The sequence below is a fragment of the Perissodus microlepis genome, chromosome 11 (genome assembly GCF_051167445.1).
Source record: "Perissodus microlepis isolate ML-2025 ecotype Zambia chromosome 11, ASM5116744v1, whole genome shotgun sequence".
Lineage (NCBI taxonomy): Eukaryota > Metazoa > Chordata > Actinopteri > Cichliformes > Cichlidae > Perissodus > Perissodus microlepis.
Window position 1 is genome coordinate 6,351,041 of NC_140471.1, and position 17,276 is coordinate 6,368,316.

The 17,276-nt window shown below is 39.6% G+C and overlaps 1 protein-coding gene across 1 annotated transcript; it reads right to left on the reverse strand.

The window, feature by feature from the left end:
* Window positions 1–2,065: 2,065 nt before the first annotated feature.
* LOC146377131 (acidic amino acid decarboxylase GADL1-like) lies at window positions 2,066–16,543 on the reverse strand. The gene is made up of 15 exons (XM_084944374.1): window positions 16,436–16,543; window positions 12,347–12,568; window positions 12,129–12,255; window positions 10,952–11,042; window positions 10,740–10,849; window positions 10,029–10,144; window positions 9,591–9,670; window positions 9,357–9,411; window positions 9,154–9,270; window positions 8,995–9,059; window positions 8,808–8,889; window positions 7,399–7,598; window positions 6,569–6,620; window positions 2,674–2,763; window positions 2,066–2,565 (listed from the first exon to the last, which is right to left on the reverse strand). The coding sequence occupies exons 1-15, from the start codon at window positions 16,541–16,543 to the stop codon at window positions 2,392–2,394; spliced, it is 1,689 nt and encodes a 562-aa protein (XP_084800500.1). The 3' UTR covers window positions 2,066–2,391.
* Window positions 16,544–17,276: the final 733 nt, after the last annotated feature.

Consider the following 17,276-nt stretch of genomic DNA (forward strand, 5'->3'; position numbering starts at 1 on the left):
TTCTCTCCCTGAATAATTAAGTTATGCATTGTTATGCAGGCCAGTAACAGCCAAACCGGTCTTCACGTTTTCCATCCCATTCTTGTGAACATGACATGGTGTCAAAGATACTTTGAGGGAAATTTCTTCAAATTTAGCATGAAACATCAGAGTCACTGTAAACCCACAAAGTGCAGCTTTGGTCATAAAACAAGATCAACCTATGTAGTAATTATTCACACAAATATTTAGTAGGATAAAATGAGGAAACACTGATATTTCTTAGAAGGTGAAAAGTCAATGTGAATTTAATTCAATTCAATTTTATTTATATAGCACCAAATCGCAACAGCAGTTGCCTCAAGGTGCTTTATATTGTAAGGTAGACCCTACAATAATGCATACAGAGAAAAAAACAATAATTATGACCCCCTATGAACAAGCACTTTGGCAACAGTGGGAAGGAAAAACTCCCTTTTAACAGGAAGAAACCTCCAGGACAACCAGGCTCAGGGAGGGGCGGGGCCATCTGCTGCGACCGGTTAGGGTTAAGTTAGAAAAAAAGGAAGACAGACTAAAAGACATGCTGTGGAAGAGAGCCAGAGATTAATAACAAGTGTAATTCATTGCAGAGAGGTCATAGTGAGTGAGAAAGGCGACTGAAGAAGAAACACTCAGTGCATCATGGGAATCCCCAAGCAGCTCACACCTATTGCAGCATAACTAAGGGAGGATTCAGGGTCACCTGATCCAGCCCTAACTATATGCTTTAGCAAAAAGGAAAGTGTTAAGCCTAATCTTTAAAGTAGAGATAGTGTCTGTCTCCTGAATTCAAACTGGAAGCTGGTTCCACAGGAGAGGGGCCTGAAAACTGAAGGCTCTGCCTCCCATTCTACTTTTAAATACTCTAGGGGGGACGGGGGAAACAAGTAAGCCTGCAGTGCGAGAGCGAAGTGTTCTAATGGGGTGATATGGTACTATAAGGCCATCAAGATAAGATGCGGCCTGATTATTCAAGACCTTGTATGTGAGGAGCAGGATTTTGAATTCAATTCTGGATTTAACAGGAAGCCAATGAAGGGAAGCCAGTATAGGAGAAATATGCTCTCTATTCTAGTCCCTGTCAGGACTCTTGCTGCAGCATTTTGGATCAACTGAAGGCTTCAGGGAGTTTTGAGGACATCCTGATAATAATGAATTACAGTCGTCCAGCCTGGAAGTAATAAATGCATGAACTAGCTTTTCAGCGTCACTCTGAGACAGAATATTTCTAACTTTAGAGATGTTGCACAAATGGAAGAAAGTAGTCCTACATATTTGTTTAATTTGTGCATTGAAGAGCATATCCTGGTCAAAAATGACTCCAATGTTCCTCGCAGTGTTACTGGAGGCCAAGGTAATGCCATCCAGAGTAAGAATCTGGTTACATCACTGTGTGTGATGCATTTACTGTAAGAGTCTGGAAAAGGCATGGATGTGATACTTGACCAGTTGTTAGTGGCACATTACCACAGAGACTGAAGTTTTATTTTAATAATTATTCTATTATCTGTAGTTTTTGTGGCTTTGGTTGCATTTGTTTGTGGATATTTTTCACACACCACCACCAGCATGTCATAAATTCTACATACAATACATATATATGTGTGTGTGTGTGTGTGTGTGTGTGTGTGTGTGTGTAGAGAGAGATAGATAGATAGACAGATAGCTAGATGTAGATATATTTTGTCTGCTATCTCTGTTTGCTTTTGTCTTTCTTTCATTCTGGGCCCTGCATAAAGATTCATTTATTTATGAAAAGAAGCCAGCTAAGATATTTTATTTCAAGTTCGCTGGGGTATTTCTCTGATGTTGACTTAAACACCCTGCTGCCAGCTGCTGCTTCCATTATGAACTTCTGCAGAGTCACAAAGGATTTTAGGTCACTGGCGTCTACAAAGATATGCTCACTTAGCGAGATAAACATGAATGCATGCTGTGGCTGTTAAGTCATTGTGTGGGGCCTCTGCTGACCAGCTGCTGTGTTCTGGTAAAACATTAACACATCTTTGTTGGATTATGTGAGCACTCTTAGTGAAAGCTAGCGGATTAATGAGCCATTCACAAATTGATGAGTGAAATCAGTTTTAGGACTTTAATAAAAAGACAAACAGCATGTCACTCTCACATATAAAAACTGTGGCATAAAAATAAATCAAGAGGAAATCAGGTAGCAGGTAAACAAACATACATCTCTTCCCCTGTCGTTACATCACTTCCCTGCCTTACTTACATTTAAATAGATTAAATACATTTATTGTAAACAACAAAAGGAAGTGAAAACTGAAAGGTGGAGGGGGCTGCATAATGGTGGTGGTAAAACCGGCCCTGTTCTCAACAAGCCTGCCCCTGATGTGCAAAGCTGGAGAGTCATCACAAGTCCTTTCCCAGATTGTTGATCTCATCCAGGACAAAGTCCATGTCCTGCCTGCTGACCTGAGGACTGATGATGATCATCCTGAAGAAGTTGGCCTTTTCTCCGTGGGGCTGGTAGCCCACCATCATGCTGCCCTTCTTCATCATGCGCTCTTTGATCACAGGTGCCACCTGCAGGAGGAGGGAGGAAACACTGCAATGACTGGCGCAAAACACACTGCGGAGGATTTGGTCATCGTCAAATTTTAAAATGTCACTTTTAGGTGGTTAACGACTTACTTTGTGGAGCTTTTCCCAGAGCTCAGGGCCATCTGGAAGGGTTTGCAAGCTGGGTGGAATGTACCAGAAGCAAATATTTGCATATTCAGGCTGTAGAGAAAATACAAAATTGAGATGTATGCACTTCTATAAATAATTCAATTCAATTCAATTTTATTTATATAGCGCCAAATCACAACAAAAGTCGCCTCAAGGCGCTTCATAGATACAGAGAAAAACCCAACAATCATATGACCCCCTATGAGCAAGCACTTTGGCGACAGTGGGAAGGAAAAACTCCCTTTTAACAGGAAGAAACCTCCGGCAGAACCAGGCTCAGGGAGGGGCGGCCATCTGCTGCGACCGGTTGGGGTGAGAGAAGGAAGACAGGATAAAAGACATGCTGTGGAAGAGAGACAGAGGTTAATAACAGATATGATTCAATGCAGAGAGGTCTATTAATACATAGTGAGTGAGAAAGGTGACTGGAAAGGAAAAACTAAATGCATCATGGGAATCCCCCGGCAGCCTACGTCTATTGCAGCATAACTAAGGGAGGATTCAGGGTCACCTGGTCCAGCCCTAACTATATGCTTTAGCAAAAAGGAAAGTTTTAAGCCTAATCTTAAAAGTAGAGATAGTTTCTGTCTCCCGAATCCAAACTGGAAGCTGGTTCCACAGAAGAGGGGCCTGAAAACTGAAGGCTCTGCCTCCCATTCTACTTTTAAATACTCTAGGAACAACAAGTAGGCCTGCAGAGCGAGAGCGAAGTGCTCTAATAGGGTGATATGGTACTACAAGGTCATTAAGATAAGATGGGGCCTGATTATTTAAGACCTCGTATGTGAGGAGCAGGATTTTGAATTCAATTCTGGATTTAACAGGAAGCCAATGAAGGGAAGCCAAAACAGGAGAAATATGCTCTCTCCTTCTAGTCCCTGTCAGGACTCTTGCTGCAGCATTTTGGATTAGCTGAAGGCTTTTCAGTGAGTTTTTTGGACATCCTGATAATAATGAATTACAGTAGTCCAGCCTGGAAGTAATAAATGCATGAACTAGTTTTTCAGCGTCACTCTGAGACAGGATATTTCTAATTTTAGAGATGTTGCGCAAATGGAAGAAAGCAGTCTTACATATTTGTTTAATATGTGCGTTGAAGGACATGTCCTGGTCAAAAATGACTCCAAGGTTCCTCACAGCGTTACTGGAGGCCAAGGTAATGCCATCCAGAGTATGAATCTGGTTAGATACCATATTTCTAAGATTTTCAGGGCCGAGTACAATAACCTCAGTTTTATCTGAATTAAGAAGCAGAAAGTTAGCGGCCATCCAGGTCTTTATGTCTTTAAGACATTCCTGCAGTTTAACTAATTGGTGTGTGTTATCTGGCTTCATGGACAGATAGAGCTGGGTGTCATCTGCATAGCAGTGAAAATGTATGCTATGTCTTCTAATGATGCTGCCTAAGGGAAGCATGTATAATGTAAACAGAATTGGTCCTAGCACTGAACCCTGTGGAACTCCATAATTAACCTCAGTGTGTGAAGAGGACTCTCCATTTACATGCACAAATTGGAGTCTATTAGATAGATATGATACAAACCACTGCAGTGCAGTACCTGTAATACCTACAGCATGTTCTAATCGCTCTAATAGGATATTATGGTCAACAGTATCGAACGCTGCACTGAGGTCTAGCAGGACAAGCACAGAGATGAGTCCACTGTCAGAGGCCATAAGAAGATCATTTGTAACCTTCACTAAAGCTGTTTCTGTGCTGTGATGAGCTCTGAAACCTGACTGAAACTCTTCAAATAAACCATTCCTCTGCAGATGATCTGTTAGCTGTTTGACAACTACTCTTTCAAGGATTTTTGATATGAAAGGAAGGTTGGAGATTGGCCTATAATTAGCTAAGACTGCTGGGTCTAGAGATGGCTTTTTGAGTAAAGGTTTAACCACAGCCAGCTTGAAGGCCTGTGGTACATAGCCGATTATTAGAGATAGGTTGATCATATTTAAGATCGAAGAATTAATTAATGGCAGGACTTCTTTGAGCAGTTTTGTAGGAATGGGGTCTAAAAGACACGTTGATGGTTTGGAGGAAGTAATTATTGAAGTTAACTCAGAAAGATCAATTGGAGAAAAAGAGTCTAACTTAACATCAATGGTACTAAGAGTAGCTGTAGATAATATTACATCTGTGGGATGATTACTGGTAATTTTTTCTCTAATGATAAAAATTTTATTTGTGAAGAAGTTCATGAAGTCATTACTAGTTAACGTTAAAGGGATGGTTGGCTCAACAGAGCTCTGACTTTTTGTCAGCCTGGCTACAGTGCTGAAGAGAAACCTGGGGTTGTTCTTATTTTCTTCAATCAGTGATGAATAGTAAGATGTTCTGGCTTTGCGGAGGGCTTTCTTATAAAGCAGCAAACTATTTCTCCAGGCTAAATGATGATCCTCTAAATTTGTGACACGCCATTTCCTCTCCAGATTACGAGTCATCTGCTTTAGGGTACGTGTTTGAGAATTATACCACGGAGTCAGGTACTTCTGATTAGAGACCTTAGTTTTCACTGGAGCTACAGTATCCAGAGTCGTACGTAGTGAGGAGGTGAAATTATTAACAAGATAATCAACCTCTGTTGGGGTAGCGTTCAGATAGCTGCTCTGCTCTGTGTTGGTACAGGGCATTGAAGATGATAACAGTGGGTGGATTATATTCTTAAACTTAGTTACAGCGCTTTCAGAAAGACATCTACTTTGATAAAATCTACTCTCCACCGCTGTGTAATCAATTATTGTAAATGTAAATGTTATCAGGAAATGATCAGACAGGAGAGGGTTTTCAGGAAACACTGTTAAATGTTCAGTTTCTATGCCATATGTTAAAACAAGATCTAGAGTGTGATTAAAGTGGTGGGTGGGTTCTTTTACATTTTGAGAGAAGCCAATTGAGTCTAATAACAGACTAAATGCCATGTTGAGGCTGTCATTTTTAGCATCTACATGGATGTTAAAATCACCCACAATAATTATTTTATTTGAGCTCAGAACTAAATTAGATATAAAGTCTGAGAAATCAGACAGAAACTCTGTGTAAGGCCCAGGTGGACGATAGATGATAACAAGTAAGACTGGTTTCTGAGTTTCACAGCTGGGGTGGACAATGTTAAGCATCAGGCTTTCAAATGAATTAAAAGTCTGTCTTGGTCTTTCATTAATTAATAGGCTGGTGTGAAAAATTGCTGCCACACCGCCCCCTCGGCCTGTGCTTCGAGGTTTCTGGTAGTTAGAATGACTCGGGGGTGTTGATTCATTTAAACTAACATAATCATCCTGCTGCAACCAGGTTTCTGTAAGGCAGAGTAAATCAATTTGTTGATCAATTATTAAGTCATGTACTAACAGAGACTTGGAGGAGAGAGACCTAATATTTAATAATCCACATTTCACTGTTTTACTCTTTGGTTCAGATGTGGATACTGTATTGTTCTTTCTTTGTAATTGTTTATGTTTAAGTTGTTTGTTGCTGGTTTTTAGTTTGTTTTTTGTCTTTTTGGAAGCTGACACAGTCTCTATGGAGATGGGTTTTTGGGGGGGTAGCAGGAGGAGAGAAGCTGCAGAGAGGCGTGTAAGACTGCAACTCTGCTTCCTGGTCCCAACTCTGGATAGTCATATTTTGGGGGGTTTAATAAATTTGTCCATATTTCTAGAAATGAGAGCTGCTCCATCCAAAGTGGGATGGATGCCGTCTCTCCTAACAAGACCAGGTTTCCTCCAGAAGGTTTGCCAATTATCTATGAAGCCCACATCGTTTCTGGGACACCACTAAATAAAAACATGAATGAAATGCTTCTTTTCATAGTTCGTAATGACATAAAATTTAGTGGTTTAGTGTGAATTAACTTACTTCCATCAGCAGACGGAATCCTTCTCTTTTCTTGATCTCTTCTGCCAGATATCTGTGATGAAGAAAATTTAGCTTCAGATCACAGCACAGATTTATATCATCATTTCCACCGCTAAACATACAAGCCATAATAACACTTAGTCTTAGGAGTGGAGCCTGTCCCAGCTGTCATAGGGAAAGTTTTTGCATTTATCACAATATTTTCAGAATTGGGGTTAATAATAAAGTAACTGTTTTTTTAATTCAATCATTAGTCTTTCATATCGATAATTAACTAGATATTTTTTGATTTATTAAAGCAAATATATCTGTAAAATGCATTGAGAATGCACTATATAGCCTAGGGGTTGTATAGTGTGCCAGCCAATCATTTTAAAAAAGAGTAATATTTTTCATTAATTAGGTAATTTATTATAATGTTACTGTGTATTTTGCATTTTTATTATTTTTATTTTATTGAAATTAAACATAAATGATAATAATGGCATTCCGCATTTTTGCTTATTACTGAGGTCATTCACAGAAATTGGCCACTAGAGTGCACTGTGCACCAGCTTAGTCCCCACAGTCGTGCACATAGTTTCATATTGTCAGTTAAAGTTAGAGCAGTTAGTTCACTGCAGTCCTCAGTCTCTGTGCATGAAGCACTGCTGGGTCTGTTCTTCTGTAATTTATGCTGCAAAGCCTGTATTCCATGAATGAGCAATACTACATAAATAAATACCACTACATAAATTTTTGGTTCCTATTTCTGTGATGAGCTGACTTAGTATATATTGCCATGCGGTCACTGTGATATTTATCTGCAGCCCATGGTTCCTCAGACTGACCTTGCCATAGCGAGGGCTCTGTCCACCCTCTGCTCCAGCTCTCTGCTTCCCAAAGCCTTCCACATGAGCCAGATTTTGAAAGCATCTGGCTTCCTGCTGCACTGCACCGACTTGTCCCCCGTGTCGTAGCTGACATCGTAGAACTTGTCCTGCTGGAAGAGATAAGAGGCCCGTGCAGAGTGGCAGCGCTGCAGTAGACTCTGAGGAAGCACAAGGACACAGATGAGTTATATAGAGTGATTTTATATTTTAACAGGAGGTAATAGACTCTGGTATATCAGTCGGAGACCTTTTTTTTATTTATGTCAGCACAAGAAACACAGGAAACCAGGACTTGTAGTCTGCACAAGGCTAGATAATGATGGGTATTTCGGACTGTACTGAATGTTACCTTTTACTCTGTTTAAAGTTGTTTTCCTTCAGTGATTCTTAATCAGTTTGGAAAAAGTGTAAGCCTACACATGTTGACACCATAATGCAACTAGGCCTTTATGCGAGCATTTAGCATTATATATAAATCCAAAATGTGGAACTACAAGAGAACTAGTCTGCAGTGAACTGTACTGGCAGGTCCACCCCAGGCCCAAAGCTCTGCTGAATGACTGTGCTGAAGCACATAGCTGTCTAATGCTCCACTGTTTATATAGACAGATAGACTGGTGATCTGTCCTAGCCTCAACTTGTTAATTAAGCACATGTGGCTGGTCATATTTCTCTGATGTACATTCATATTCCAGTCATGTCTGCTGAGTTGTGTGAGCTGGACTGTAACACTAAACTTTTCAGCAAGAATTTCAACAACCACTGATGGACCGACATAAAACAGGCCTCACCTTTATGTTAACCTTAAAGTATTCATTAAGGTATTTGTCACATAGATATAATTACATATGAAGCAATGTCCAAACATAACTCAGTTAAAAAAACAACAACAACAACAACCAATATATACGTATGTATGTATATAGGGTGTATGGCTTATGTAAAAATGAAGATGGGTCCGGACACATAAAGAGTACAGTTATTGTCTAGAATGGTAAACTCTACATTTCCAGTTTGAATTTCTGTTAACAGAAAGAGCACAAGAGCCCAGTGAGAGATTAACGATGGTGTGAATTTGGTGTGAATTTGCAGGCCTTGAGAGAAGTGAGTGGGAGCCAAACCTAACATTCAACTGACCTTTTGTGTTTGACTATAACTTTTATGTAGTTTAAAGTTTTCTTTCTAACTTGTGTAGCTAACACACAAGTAGTGACAAGCTTGCTATAATTTATAACTTTTTTCCTGTCAAAGATTTAGCCTGACTATATGGAGCCGTAAAGAGGCTGAAAATGTAAGAAGTCACAGTCACATGTGCTGTTTCTGGACCACAGATGAGGAGTCTGTTAATGAGGATTATACATGCTTACCGTTTTGTCTCTGACCATGAAAGCCGAGCACTGCAGACATGCCATCAGCATCTTATGAGGGTTCCAGGCAACAGAGTCGGCTCTGATCAAAAGCACAAAGCAGGAGGAGAGGTTACAACAGGAAACAATCAGCATTTCACTTTACTAAGAGGCAATGATGCCTTCATCCGTACAGCTGCCTGTTTACCTGTGGATGCCCTTTAACAGGTGTTTATGCTTGCTGGACACCAAAGCTGCTCCTCCCCAACATGCCTGAGGAAAAAAGAGAATATTATAATAAGAAGAGCTGATTGTCAGACATGGTTACAGGAAATAAATAAATTGATTAATTAATCATAGGGCTCACATCCACATGTAGCCACAGGTTGTGCTTCTCACAGATGTCGGCAATTACATCGATGGGATCAAACGCTCCGAGCACTGTGGTTCCTGCGGTGGCGTTTACCATGAAGGGAACTGCACCCTGAACACATTCACAGGAACATTTTGTTCAATAATTCTGTAACTTTAATTAAAACCCATCACAACAGCCAGCGACTGCTCGCTCACCTCACTTTTGGCAGACAGTATTTGCTCCTCCAGAGCAGAAGGAATCATCTTCCCTCTGAAAAACATACACAGCAACTCATCATTCAGTCAGCTTACTAACTCATTTTTACCCCAGCAGACTAAGCGTCATTTTCACTGAAACACAATGAGGTATTCCCACACCAACTCTGGACTGTGCAATGCCAGGTCCCTCTGTAGGTGTAAACAGACGGGAGTGTGCGAGTGGCTCTTTACCTCTCATCAGATGGTATCGCGTAAACATTCTTTGTGCCAATCCCCAGCAAAGCTGCTGCTTTGGAAATGGAGTAATGACACTGAAAGAGATAAAGGAAGAATTATGCAACAATTACGGTCGTACAAAGCAGATCTAATTTCACCGCGCGACCCGTTGTTCAAAGAATCTGGTAGATTTGCAAGGCGAGCATCCCCTCAAGAGATGCAAGATTTGTCTGCTTAATCAAGCAAGTAAAACATTCATGCCAACATTCATTTGTGTTAAAGAGGCCAGAAAAGAATGTTTTGCTTATTAAGAGGGTTAGACAAAAGACAGAGAAGAGCTTCTTCTGAGATAAGTTATATTTAAGATTTACTTTTAGGAAGTAAGAAAATGTGGCCAAAAAAAAAAAAAACGGTCAAAGAATTTTTTTTGTAATGACTTTTTAGAAAACGTACCTCCTGTGACGTGAACATGACCAAGCGTGGAGCTGCAGAGAGGCCGTTCTCCTTTATGTCAGGGCAGCAACGGTACCTGGCTAAGTTCACAGCATACGTATTGGACATTGAACCGCCTGGAAGGAAAAAACATAGGAGATGTTTATTTTTCTTAAGAAAAAGATATTAACATTCTACTGTGTGTCCAAAAAGGTTGTGACAAAGTGCAATGATGCACAACTCAAAGCCTTTATTTTACTGAAATGTGGCGCACACAGTTCAAAACACATAATCTGTGACGGTGTGGAAGCTTTTGTGTACACGGCATGGGCAACCTTAACAATTGTAGAGGCAGCGTAATCAGAGACATATACTACCACCAAGATTATCCTTATTTCTCAAAGAATCGTAATATAACACAACTGATTGACTCATTACAAGAAGTTGCTAAACTGGCTTTTCTGTAATACGAACCTGTCACCCTCACTGGATGCATTATCATGCAGCTTTTAAGCTGTTGAGCAGTTAAATTCCTGTATCAGCCAGTATAGTATAAGCATTTGGTTTTCATCACTACAATAATTGGCTATCTTCTAAAAAATGTGCAAGGTGTTGTTAAAAGAAGAGGTGATGTCATAGACTCATTTTTTTTATCAGCTGCATGACTTGATATGTTGACGTTCTTTCTCCAACTCTGGTATACCTGCTGTTATTATCTGTCGGCGATTATACCTGCATTGAAGATTCCATCTCCGCCATCCTTCCAGCCAATCAGCTCCATCATCTTCTTCAACACAGCCTCCTCCGCCAGCGTGAAGACTGGAGCCACCTCGTATGTGTACCTGATTAAAAACCAAACCAAATCTTACAACAGTACTGAATATTGAATGATCCTGTAAGATTTCTCTACAAACTATTTAGCTGTAAATAAGTGCAGTACTCACAGACTGGGCTTGAGAGCCTCAATAATGAAGCTTGCCACCATAGAGTAGGGCTCCATCCCAGCATACAGTTGGTTGAAGAAACGAGGATGAGCTAAAAAATATTAAAAGCTGAATCAGGCCAGGTAAGAATCAGATGAGGGCTAATCAAACATCCTGAAGTAAGTAAGTAAAATACAAAGTGTCATTTCTTCATTCAGAATTTACATCTTCAAGAGCTCAACACAACTCTGCATCTTTTTTAAGTTGACTCAAAAATGGAATAACAGTATAAAGAGACACAAAGGGAGTTAAAAAAAATAACAAAATTACAAAAAAAAATGAGTTGTAAAGAGACTAAAGAAAAAGCAAAATTACAACAAAGACGAGCAAAGAAACTACAAAAAAATCCAGTGAAATACGAAACCTCGGCCAACACAAAACAGCTACAGAGACATTAAAAACTCCAGTAGACTGATGTCAGAAATATAAAAGAAAAGAGGTGTCAACAGTTAAAGAGGTGCTAAATTACATTAAAGGCATGAGGGACCACTAAGCGACATATAGCTTCTTATGCCTGAGGCGTAACATCCCGACGACTTGTCACGTCCCGCGGCTTTCCTGAGGACCGTGAAAGGTGAACTTCCGCGTTCTTATGCTACGCGCAGGGTTATGGATGACATCAGTAGAATTATGGTCCCCCAGTAATACACGTTCCAGCCATGTATTCCAGCCCTAACTCTATCCTTATCCCTACCCATAACCTTCTCCCTAACTTTAACCAGCACTTTAATGACATTAAATAGTGTTTTCCAAAGTTTAAATTTAAGTAAAATGAACGAACATGTTTAGATTGATTTCAAACAGCACTCACGTTTCCTTATTTTTCCGATCTTGTCATTTAGGGACGTGTTGGGTGCCCAGAGGTGTAATATGTTGACGATTTGTCACCTAGCATCAAATATTACGCTTTGGAACGTGTTGTTTGTGCCTGTTTATGCCCAGGGGCCATTATCTCCTGATCTACCCATAATTCTGATGATTGTCTGCAGGGTATTTGGTATCTACATCTGGTAGCCTGGGTTCATTAAATGTCCCTCCACATCACTGCTACAGAAACACCAGAATAGCTCAGGAAGCCACTTTCCTAAAGTGGTGTCTCTGTGTTCGGATCTCAGTTCATTAAATTTCAAACACTCACTAGTCTTGACGCTGTATCTGATGGCATCTTTGAAGCGCTGCAGGATCTCAGACTCTGACTCTCCCCCATCTCTCAGCTCCAGGTCCAGCAGCTCTTTCAGCTGCTCGGGAGAGCGCCACTCACAAACCTGATCAGCAGGAACAAACATGTCACTGTCGAAGTCAAACAGAGCAGAATTTGCTGTCGTATAGTTACATATCCATACATTCATTGTTTACCTTTTCTCTGACATCTGTGGCCTTTTTTATTGCATTTTCCACAATGATGGACATGGACTGGTGAATGAAGTTCTCTGATGCGAGTACATTCAGAGTGGGTCCATTCAGAGGAATATTGTCAATGATGACTGGAGAACATTTCACCGGATGACATGGATCTGCCGGGCTTAGGACATCACTGGTTTTCTCCTCTGAATAAAGACAAATTAAATCATATGAGTTCTGACATCAGTGGCTTTCTCAAGAACTAGATACATTTTGAAAAGCTCAGCCGATGCAAATTAAGTACAAACATGACAGAAGATAAAGATAAAGAAGGCTCTCCAAAGCTTTCCTCAAAGCTGGCTGAAGTAAAAGAAAGTGCTTAACGAATGATCTAGCAATTCATCTTTTTCTTCCAATTTCCCATTTTTTTAATTCTTAGTGTGGAATACTTCCTCGTTCAGTTGACACAGACCTTCTTCTGTAATCTGCTTTGCTGTTAGATTTTTTCTCTCTTAAAGCTGATTTCCCTTCTGCACTTTACCTTCAACACTGACTTAGTTATAGTACTGAGAGAAATTTGGATAAGAGTGTTTTATCTTTCAAACACAGAAAAGAGGAGTCAGGTATCAGCCCACATTAAAACAGTATGACACCTTGGTATAACCATAGTAGCATAATTATAACATCAACATGGTGAATACACTAAGGGAAAGGTTATAAAAGCTCTAAATCCAGTTAAGAGAACATTTTTATTTTTACATTTCTAAATTCCAGTTAGAGTTCAATGCCCATTGCTCTGCAGGGTAGTGAAGGATGGGGTCCACCCAGTCATCACAGCTATGGCTGTTGGGGTAAACACCCAACAGAAACTCTGCCGACAGACTTTACTCAAACACAGAAAAACACCAACAATTGCCGGTCAGCCAGAGTTAAGTGTTCACATTTTTTAGTCAAGTTTTAAATCCAGTTCTTAAACCACACCCCATTCCAAAGCCCTCCAAAGCCCAAAAAGGGTCCCAGAAAACAGTCACCAACGTCAGCTGGTGCTGAGACTGACCGCTTTCAAACACACCCTAAACAGTCACCCAACAACCCTGTTTCCCAACAACCCTGTTTCCCAACAACCCTGTTTCCCAACAACCCTGTTTCCCTGACATCAGTAGGAGACGAATCAAAGCAGCCTCTCTGGAACACGGCAAAGAGGAAACTAAAAGCCAAAACAGATCAGAACATTATCGCACCTCAAAGTGAGATTAGTAATTGGCAGAATATCGCTTAACTATAGTGGATATGACACAAATTAAAACTCATATATTTTCTTTTTTTCTCTCATTTGTCAGAATAAACAGTCCAGTATCAAAAAAAGTAACTTTCCTGGCACTTATTTCATAGTTCAGGCGTTAAAGGGTTAACTATCAGAGACAGAAAGCAGAGAGCAGAAAGCACTGGCTTGATACTTTAATTTTACAATCTGTAATGCCAACAAAGACCCAGAACTGTAATAGCTGGCCTCAGAGTACTCAAAGAGTCCAACACTACAGAGCACATTGAAGAAGCTGCCTGTAGCAACATGATATTTGACATGAAATTTCATTAAGGAAGACATTAGTTAAGCATGATTGCCTTTTGCACACCTATTTGAACCAAATAGCTGGATTCTCACCACTAACACAAAGCTACCACAACCCATTAACCCTGCTATGAGTTTCATACAGTAATTTCTGTACAAAATCACAGTTGGACAGTTAGGATTCACTTGCACCATTGCAAAAATTCAACACTGTAGGCAACCAATAGTTCATTTTATAACATTGCAAGCATTGCTATTATCATCATCATCATCATTATTATTAGAGTGCTTGGTGATTTAACACTCTTCCTGGTTGTGAAATTTAGCTCTCAATCTAAATAAAGAATAACTTCCTAAAGTCTTACCTTTGTGGTGTCCTTCCATGTTGTTCTCATACAGGTGTACTGTGATGCTGTGCAATTACCGCATCGTGCCTCGTATTTATATCATTCACTGCCACCTACTGACGCTGCGCCCACAGGTTGCACCATGTCTGATGATTACTTCCGGTAAGTTTCCATTAAGACTCCACAGGTCTGTATTCAGAGAGGAAAATTCCACCAATTCGTTTTCTCCAAGTGCTCGAGGAAGCTTGCGAAACCTGCAACATCCGCAGAACGTGTCCTAACATTTCTAGCCATTTTATGCTTTCATTTTTGTTATTCATGCTCCACAGTCCCGAGGTTAGGGGCATTTTCCTGTTGGAGCACCTGACCAGCATCCACTGGAGTCGGCCACTGTTTCTAAAAGTGGGCTAGTACCCACTGCTTTAGTAGTCCACGTTGATAAAGCAGAGTATAGAGCAGCGACTCTACTCCAGCTGTTCTAGCACTGGAGAAGCCTCTTCCTTCTTTTCAAGCTCTTATGACTCAACTGGATGACTGAGAACTTAAACGGAGATAGGAGATTTTTGACATGCATTTAGCATATTTAAGCATAATGTAGTCATGGAAGGATTTACTCTACTGTATTTTTAGTTTATTTTTACTTCTTTTTTTTAATTGTTTACACGTTCAGCTCTATCGGATGAATACAGCAGTTGGAGTGTTGAAGTAATATTGAGACTTGCGCTGAGTCAGTTTGTACAGTTTGTGCACTGGAGTCAAATTTCTGTTTTGTAATTGTCTTCTCAGCAGCCTCGGGTTACATGACTCACCTCTCGAAGAACAGAATGTATATGGAGATTGTCATGTTGTGGAAAAATCTACTGCGCAAAATCCAGGACAGTTAAAAGCAATTCCTTCAAATGTCAGCACAAAACACAGTGTTATGTAATGAAAGTGTAACTAACATGCAAATCAGTTGTTTAAACCATGTCCATAATTTACTTCTTAACCATAAATTATGTGACAGATTGTGCATTGTTGTTTACAGGAATATGCTGATTGTCACATGCTATCTCAAATGTTATGGTTTCTTAGGGTGTTTTGACAGAGCAGTAAAACATTTGTCTGTCAAAAAGGAGAACATGCGTTCTACACAAAGCAATCAAAAGATTCTTATCAGAAGCGTTATTAATCCACTCAGTTTTACAGGAATCACTCCTGATTCATTAGAATTGACTTTGCACTTCCTGCTAAATTATGTCACCTCATGAGTCCCATTCTTTCGAAACTGGAGGATTTAAGCAAAGCTGCCCATCCATGAATTCTCTTTTTTCAGTGTCTTTTTATTGCATAAGCAACATTTGCATTTTTTCCAGCTGCTGTGAGTGGGTGGGACCATCACTGTACAGCGCCCAGGCATCATGCGCTGGACAGAAAGGAGGCTTCCATATTTACACATCTTAGATTGAGGCCTAGCAGAGTATCTGACCATTACCTTACTTTACAAAATGACACTCATACACAAACACACATTTTCCCTAAAAACATCATATCATATGGAAATTTCTCTTTTTTTTACCACACAGATTGAAATGTGAAAACAGAAGAACTGTAGATTAGAAACTTGATTTAAAGAAAGACATCTGCTAGTTTCTAAAACTCTGTTTATTTAGAATGTGGCTAAAATGGTGATTTGCCAGTTACTTGGTGCATGTTAAAAGATTATGAAATAATGAAAGTTGTTGCAAAATTTAGATGCTGCTTCCTCCAAAATGTGGTCACATCTAGATTTAAATTAAGATCACGGAAACAATGAAAAAAAGCACCAATCAGATGATCAGAGAGGCCGACTGCTACAGTGAGAGTCAACAGTTCACCTATCATGCACGCTAATATGATTTTAAATGACTTCTTATTTATCTGGATGCTGAGAGGCAAGACAACAGTGAACAGAGGTGTTGTTAGGATCTTGATATGCTGATAGATTTTTTCCTGATAGTGGCAACAATTTTAGGCTCTTCAGAGTGAAATAAAATTTCACAGCATGAAATTATAACAAACATTTTTTTTTTAAAAAAAAGGATCCAAGATAAATGTAACTGAACGAGAGTCGTCGCAATAGCATCAGGAAACACTGTCTTTCGCTGGTTTGTCACTCAGGTTAGTTTTGCAGCTTATTTTTCACCCACCTCCTTGTCTACACCTCACCTGCACTGGCTCCACCCCACAGTTGGAGACAGTTAGGTCTTTCTCTATGTCAGTGGGTCTGTTCAGGAGAGTGACACACTCGCACTGTATCAGTCGGCCTCTGATCATCTGATTGGTACAGCTGTTTCCTGATCTTAATTTAAATACAGATGTGATAACATTTTGGAGGAAACAGCATCTAAATTTTGTAGCAGTATCTTTTAATAAGCACAAGGTCACCAACAAACCATCAATATAGCCATATGCTAAATAAACAGAGTTCTTCTTTTAAATCAAATTTCTAATCTGCACTTGGTCTTACAGATCTTCTGTTTTAACATTTAGATCTGGATGCTAAAAAAGAAAAACAAAAATCCTTATTAGAGGTAAGAAGTACAAACCTACTGTTAAATCTAAATGGCAGCTAAACCAAAAAATTATTTTAGGTTTGTCTTTCCATAAATGCTCTACAAATCTTAATTCTGCTCATGTGTCGTGGCTACATTTCAGATACATTCCAATACATCATGTATTATTACTTATTTTTATTTTATTTATTTATTTTGGATTTTATCCTTAAAGCTCTTTTTGTACCTGTGTATTTTTTAATTGCTGTTTTATGGTACAGCTTTACTCTTGCCATGAAAGTTTTTCAGGAATGATCTTGTCTGGAGAATCCTAAAGGCACAAATCAGATTTAGATCCCCGTCAAGTGGCTAAATGTGGTACTGCACTATATAGCTACACTGTATTAACCCTGTAAAGCATATCAATACCCCCCACCCCCACACTCTAAAACCTCCCATGAGCAATCATTTTAATATTTAATTAGTAAAAGACAAACAGGTAGTTTATTTTTCTT